Raw genomic sequence first — 6,789 nt, forward strand, 5'->3', positions numbered from 1 at the left:
ACAAGGGGGGACCTCAACCTGGAGGGGACCTCAGCTCTAGTCTGGCCTCCTCGTCTTGCAGGGTGAGAACAGAGGCCTGCCATGCTGTGCTTGTCCCCAGGGATTTCCACAGTCCCAGGCTCTGGCCTAGAGTTTTTAGGTCTCTGCAGGCTCATGAAAGAATTTTTTCTTAAATTTTTGTGTTTGTGTTTATTTTGCTCACATTATGTCCAGTCAGCTTCAGTAGGAGCGTTGGCCTTCCCGGAATTACAGAGATTATTAAAGTTCATTCATTTCTCTTTTACTTAGTATTTATTGAGCTCTTATAATTTCACAATTATCTCTAAGCTTATTAGTTATTTTATCGATTTTCTTGCAATTATGCTGCCGAATGACACTGAATAAACCCAGAAGTATATTCTAATCACTTCTAGGTTCATCTTTGGGTTAGTACAAGTACATGTAAAATGTCCTAGCTGTGATAGTGATTGTTGTGAAATAAAAATTCAAGTTCATCCCAGAAATAATATCAGTGATGAAATGACCAGCCCCTCCTCCATCCTAAGCGTCCCTTCTCCCCAGTTCCCAATGTTCTCTGTTTCCCGCAGTTCCTCCTTTTGCAATGTGGACCTGTCAGTCCGTAACAGAACTGGTACTTCTCAGTCATTGTCCTTACTGGGACAGACATCCTCCTCCTCCTCCGTGCTCTATCTGGGGTAGCTCCTTCACAACTCCAGTTCTGTGTTGGCATTGCCAGGGGCTGGGTGGAATTCAAATGATCCTCCAGTGAGGAGGACCTAGATGCTCATCACCTAGATGCTCAGGGTTCCTCGCTGTTGGGACAAGTTTACATCAGCTTTGGCTGGATACAAAACCAGGTAGCATCCTTCCAAGGCTTTGGGAAGAAAAAGGAGGATGAGGAGGAAGAGGAGGAGATAACAGGTAGCATTACAAACCCTTAGCTTCTATCAGCCATTTTTTTGCAAGTAGTTGGAATTAAACATTTTTTAAAAAGAAGGTGTTTTTTGATTTACTTTTGAGTTTTCCCTTCTAGGTATCTCAGAAGATGTGCAAGGACGGGGAGCAATGGCATGTTCTCTCCCCTCTGCTTAGCTCTTACTGTATAAATTACAAGTAATTCACAAGCCTTCAGAAGTGCACAGGGGCAGTAGCTGACAGTCCTCTCTGATCACAAGAGCCAAAGATGAAATCAAGACAATGGGACATGGATGCCTCTTGTCAGGCCATGGGTGGCCTAGGCAGCTGACAGCTTCCAGAAGGGACCCTGTGCATCTTGCCCCCTGGTATTTATGAAATCAGAATTTACCCTAGGGTCATTGAATGTGTTTCCTCTTCCTTCATACTCTTTTTAAAATTAGCTGCACCCTGGGTTGTGTTGGAGAAATAAGACTAAAAGCTAAGCAGAACCCCTTCCCAATCCAGAGAATCTGTCTCCAGAGCTAAAAGAGAAGGAAGAGAGTGTTGTCACTGAATGGGCATTAAGCCACCAAGCAAGGCACACAAGGGTACCTGCTCAGATGTGGCCACAGCAGAAGGAAGCCTCACACTCTCACACAGCCAGGCAGCACTACCATCACGCATGTGATCTCAAGAGAAGTGACAACTCATCCTCTAGTCACAGAATGCACATTAAGCTCACCTGTGCTTGGGATGGCCAACTGTGCTAGCTGCTTGGATTGTGCAAAGGAAAAGCAGAGTGTTACCTTCATGGTGGGAGGTAGTTCTGAGGCTAGAGAGAGGGGTCCTGCCTGTCCCTGGGAACTTGGGGGAGCGGCCCTGTTTTCCCAGATGATTGCATTCCAAAGAGAGGACCCCCGGCTCCTCCAGGGAGACCTGCTGCATGTTAAAGCTGGAGGAGACTTACTGAGCATTTAAAAACAACTCTATTTCCATACACCAAGCAAGGAGGGCAACATTTTCTAAACTCAATGATCCAAGAAAATTGTACATGGGGCAGGGGTAGCGAGTGAGGGGACCCTTCTGCTTTTGTCAAGAGTTAAACCCTTATTTTTTGTTGGGGGACAATTCTGAGAGGAGTTCATTGTCTTGTCTAGATCATTTAATAAGTATTATTTTATGTGACTTCACTGCATATTAAATATAACAGATTTCAGGTATTTTCAAAATGTCACTTTTCACGGCTCCCAGCACGCTCAGTGGGGGTCTCACCAGTGCACTTTGCACCTGCTGTGCCTTGCTGCTCCATACCCTTCCCTGTCTCTGCCTTTGAAGCCTCTGCACATTTTCCCCCTTTTATGGCACTTCACAAAAGAGTAAATGCCCTCTCACAATTCTTTGCACTCCTGGACATTGTCTAAACTGTCCAATAGCAACTCCTTTACCTGATCCATGATCATCTGCCCCCACTGCCTCCTACTTCATAAACTCCAGGAAAAGTAGTCAGGACTTTCAACTAGTGCCTCCTAAAGGATGGTCCAATGAGTCATCTCTACACGATTCAAGCAATTTTAATATATGGATGTTTGAAGATGAGACACTGATGTGCATTATCAATGCATGTTGGTGAATGCTACACACAGTTTCGTAGACAGCTCAGCTAGCCCATGACTAGGAAGCAGGATAGCAAGGCTCCTGGACTGTCTCGTGAGTCAGGGGTATGGGATGCCATGGGTATCTCACAGGTTAAACTGCTGCTTCTACTCCAGCCTGTTTCTAGTTACGATTTCAGACAGATAATTGCTCGTCAGATGCCATTAGTCTTATTTCAGGGTTCAACTAATTTTACAAAGACAGTGGCACTAATATTCTGTGAATAGGAGTTTTCCTTTCTGGAGCTTTTATTTATCCATGAAATGGGTACATGTCACCTCTTAAAGTGACATAAGTCACCACAGAGGGTGTGCACAAACTTTCCGGGGTGTATACCATTGTCTTCCTGCCTTGTTTACTCACCCTTTACTGATTGAGACCCCCTGCAGGACTGCATAGGGTAACTTTCCATTGCACCCGTGATCGGTGCTACAGAGGGGAAAGGGAACTTGGAGCACATGTTCTGTTACAGATGGGGCTGCCCAGGGTGTGCATTGTAGCCCTGGTAACACCTCCATATGGGGTCGGGGCAGCAACAGCAGACAAAGCCTGCCCAGGTGTGTAGCCTCCCTGATGAGCATTACAGAGGAAGTCATTTCAAGCTCCATTAAACCATGATTCGTGTTTGCTTGCTGATATTCAGATTATTTTGACTAAATACATTTGTTTCCAGGAGCTGATATGCTTCAAAGATTGTGTGCACAAGGGTTGGGCAGGACACCCTGGTTATTTTGAGGGTTTTATAGCTCAATGTGCCGGTGGCTAAGAGGGACATAAATCCTTATATTCAACTTGGAGCAGGATGCCGAGGCACTGCAGTATTTAATTATTCATCTGTTGTAAGGCAAATGTACTCAGGTCAGCTCTACTACTTGACTTGACATTCAGAAATGCTGGGCCGTGTTTTCATAGTGTGACACCATTTGCAAAGGCCGGGACTCAGTCACTCAGCCTGCCCCTGCCTGCCCCGACCGGCATGGTTAATGCCCCTATCACTGCTCTAAAGGGGACACAGTTAAATGTTTCAAGATGAACAAGTTCCTGGATTTTTCAGTAGAGATGTCTCAAGGTCAAGGAAGTTCACATATAAAACAATCTGACCTACTTTTTAAAAAATTCCAAATATGACATCATTTTTAACAATTTTCTTTAAACTCATGATTGGTTCTTAGCTCAGTTAGAACTCTCAGCATTCTCTACAAAAACAAGCAGCACCAAGGGCCTAATATTAATCTTTACAACATCGCACAATGTATAGTTCTCCTTCTTATAATAACGATTACACTTTATCAGCCATCTTCCATGTTCTGGGCCTGGAACAGGGGTAACACCTCCCTTCTCCAAATAACAGCTAACCACATGGCTGACCTCAATGGGGGACTTATTACATGTCATACACAGTCTTTTGAAATACACATGACTGATTGATTCAATCCTACCAACCACCTATGAGATAGATGACATTCAATTTAGTTTTTAACTGCTGTGGTAACAAATCACCACACTCTGCGATGTTTAAAAGAGCACCAATGTATTACTATACAGTTGCATGGTTTAGAGACCAACATATCTAACCATGTTAATATCCAGGTGTGGGCAGGCCGAAGGACTGTCCACCCTAGGGCGAATGAGGTTGGAGGCCTATTTAGGCTGTGAGCAGACTTGAGTTCCTTGGGTTTTATAAGGATGAAGTCCCTTTTCTTGTTAGCTGCCCACAATGTTGGTCAGAACATCCTGACAGCCATGTGTGGTCCTGCCCTTCCTGACCTTTGTGATCTCAATGCCAGGGTGTTATGCAGCATGTCCCAGTTCCGGCATGAACAGGGTCTCGTTCATTTCATTGATCTCCTCACAGCATGAAGGAGCTTTTGACATGTGTGTACACGAATTAACACATTGGTTTGCCTCCAGAGGCCAGCGCAGGAGGTGAAGAGAAGCAATTTCTAGATAACACTCAGCATAAACCTAAATCCATTTATTTCTGAGACTCACTGGAGAATTCCAAAGCCCCTGGGTGGTACAGTCCTAGAGTGTTCTCATATGATTAAAGTCACCAGTTTTAATCCTTGGGATGGATCCTGAGTCAATGTAACAGAGAACTAGAAAAATTATGGAGTGCTGTTTCAGTTGATCTTCTTATTTCCAAAATTCCCGTTTTAGTTTTTAATCCAAAATTCTACTTCTGTGAAACCCTTCCAGTTCCATAACATCTATTTTCTTAAATATATTAATTATAGTCTTTAAATCCATCCTTAAAATGAAAATATTGGCACAACTCTTGAGTCTCCTGCTTGCTTTTTTTTCTCCGAGTCTAATGTCTCTGGATTCTCTGGAGGTTTGTGATTTAATTTAATGTTGGATGTTTCTATTAAAAAAAAATTGAGACTCAATACTGTCATAGTCTTTTAAAGGCATGTTGTTTTTAGCTTTGGGCCTGTGGTTAGATTGAGGGCAGTTAACCTTAATCCAATCACAAATTGAGTTGAGTTGGTTTGAAACATCATTTTTTTTTGTCATGATCTGTGATTGTTTTTAATTATTTTAAATCTTATGGTAACGTATTTTACAAATTTGTATTGATGGGTATATCTCTTTTACCTTAATCTTTCCATTTAATAAGTTGGCAAAAAGCACCACTACCAACCACCTAGATGTTCCATAGTATTGTTTCTGAATAGTTGTTTAAAAACAATCCTGAATGATAACTTAGTCTTAGAAAATAAAGAATTAAAAAGTAAGGTCTAACTTGTTACTGTATTATGCTGACTTAAAAAGCATCTGAACTTATAGATCAACTTTAAATTTGAGAAGTGTTAAATATTCTTTATTTAATATCATACATAAACCAAACTAAAAATGCCTTTCCATAAGGAAAGAACAGCATTTTAGATACAGGGAATTCTAATTAAATTGGCATGGTCAACAAAAATATAAAGTAGACACTGCTTCCTTATCTTCAACCTTTAATAGGCTAATGAACACAAACTGAAACAAATATGAATCATGCTCGGTTCTGAGAGTGAAGGGATTTCCCCCTTATTTTAAACATATTCACATAATGTTCTATAAAACTAAATATAAAACCAGTTTTCAGATGTCACTCACCATTTTTGTGAAATACTGAACATTACTAATTAAGTCCAACCACAACTTTAAAAAGGGGAAACAGTGATAGAATTTACTGAAGTGGGAATATAACCAAAATATTAATTTAACTACAAGTAAGTTTTACTTAAATCAGGATTGTCCAACAAAAATAATTTTGTCAGTCATTCATGATCTGATTTCTGGTGTATCACATCAATTAAATTATGGTGCACATAAAAAGACCAAGAGACATTTCTTTTTGGTAATAAATAAGGCAGTAGCTATTACTCATTAGTGGCTTTTTTGAGGTAAGCTATTAGGTCTGCCCTTTCTCCCTTCTTCTTAATGCCAGCGAAGATCATTTTTGTTCCAGGGATGTACTTTTTGGGATTCTCCAAATACTCCATCAGTGTATCCTCTCCCCAGGTGATGCCTTTGTTCTTGTTGGCATCTGTATAAGAGAATCCAGCAGCCTGACCTGTCTTCCGCCAAAACAGACCATGGAGATTTGGCCCAGTCTTGTGCTTGCCTCCCTTTTCTACCGTGTGGCATTGGGCACACTTCTGAACAAAAATCTTCTTGCCTTTCTCAACATCACCCATTTTTAATTCTAGTTACGGTTCTGCTCCATCTCAAGACATCCGGTGTTGGTTGCCCATTCCCAGCCCAGCCGACCCCGTGCTAGCTCCACTCCGAGACCCTGGCATCGGCCAAAACATCATTTTTTGTCTAAGGGTTTATTTCTGGTTGGCCCTTGACCCTGGCTCGCTGTCATCTAGGGCTGCCCATAGAGAACCTGTTTCGGGAGCTGTCAAGTCCTGATGTACCGGGTTCTGAACAATTATTGCATTCAGTCTGGCACAGGCAGTGCCAGGTTTCAGTCACTTGGGGGTTACCCAGCTCGGATAACAAGGTGCGGCTCCAGGAGTAAGTGTCACCTGCTGGGGTTGAGTTACACTTACCTGTTCCTTTGTAATCCTACCCCTTTGCCCTTTTGGGGATAGAATGTTCCATGGAACCTCCCCTTGTGTGTCCCCTGGAATAAAGAATTCCAGTGGCCTCCTCTCTATACACGGATCCCTAAGGTTGGAAAGCCGTCCAAAGGCACTTCTGTGTGTTTATGTGCTTTCTTCACAGTTTTCTTAAGTTATT

At 42.3% G+C, this 6,789-nt stretch overlaps 1 protein-coding gene across 1 annotated transcript; it reads right to left on the minus strand.

Annotated features, from left to right (window-relative positions):
• Positions 1-5,496: 5,496 nt before the first annotated feature.
• On the minus strand, positions 5,497-6,264 carry LOC308643540 (cytochrome c, somatic-like). Its single transcript, XM_081283366.1, has one exon. The coding sequence runs from the start codon at positions 6,237-6,239 to the stop codon at positions 5,922-5,924; it is 318 nt and encodes a 105-aa protein (XP_081139492.1). The 5' UTR covers positions 6,240-6,264; the 3' UTR covers positions 5,497-5,921.
• Between the last annotated feature and the right edge of the window lie 525 nt (positions 6,265-6,789).

The sequence above is a fragment of the Spermophilus citellus genome, assembly GCF_964194105.1.
Source record: "Spermophilus citellus genome assembly, chromosome: 3".
Taxonomy (NCBI): Eukaryota; Metazoa; Chordata; class Mammalia; order Rodentia; family Sciuridae; genus Spermophilus; species Spermophilus citellus.

Excerpts from the sequence above, each read along its gene's own strand:
- LOC308643540 (XM_081283366.1), bottom strand. The coding sequence starts at position 6,239 with ATGGGTGATGTTGAGAAAGGCAAGAAGATTTTTGTTCAGAAGTGTGCC.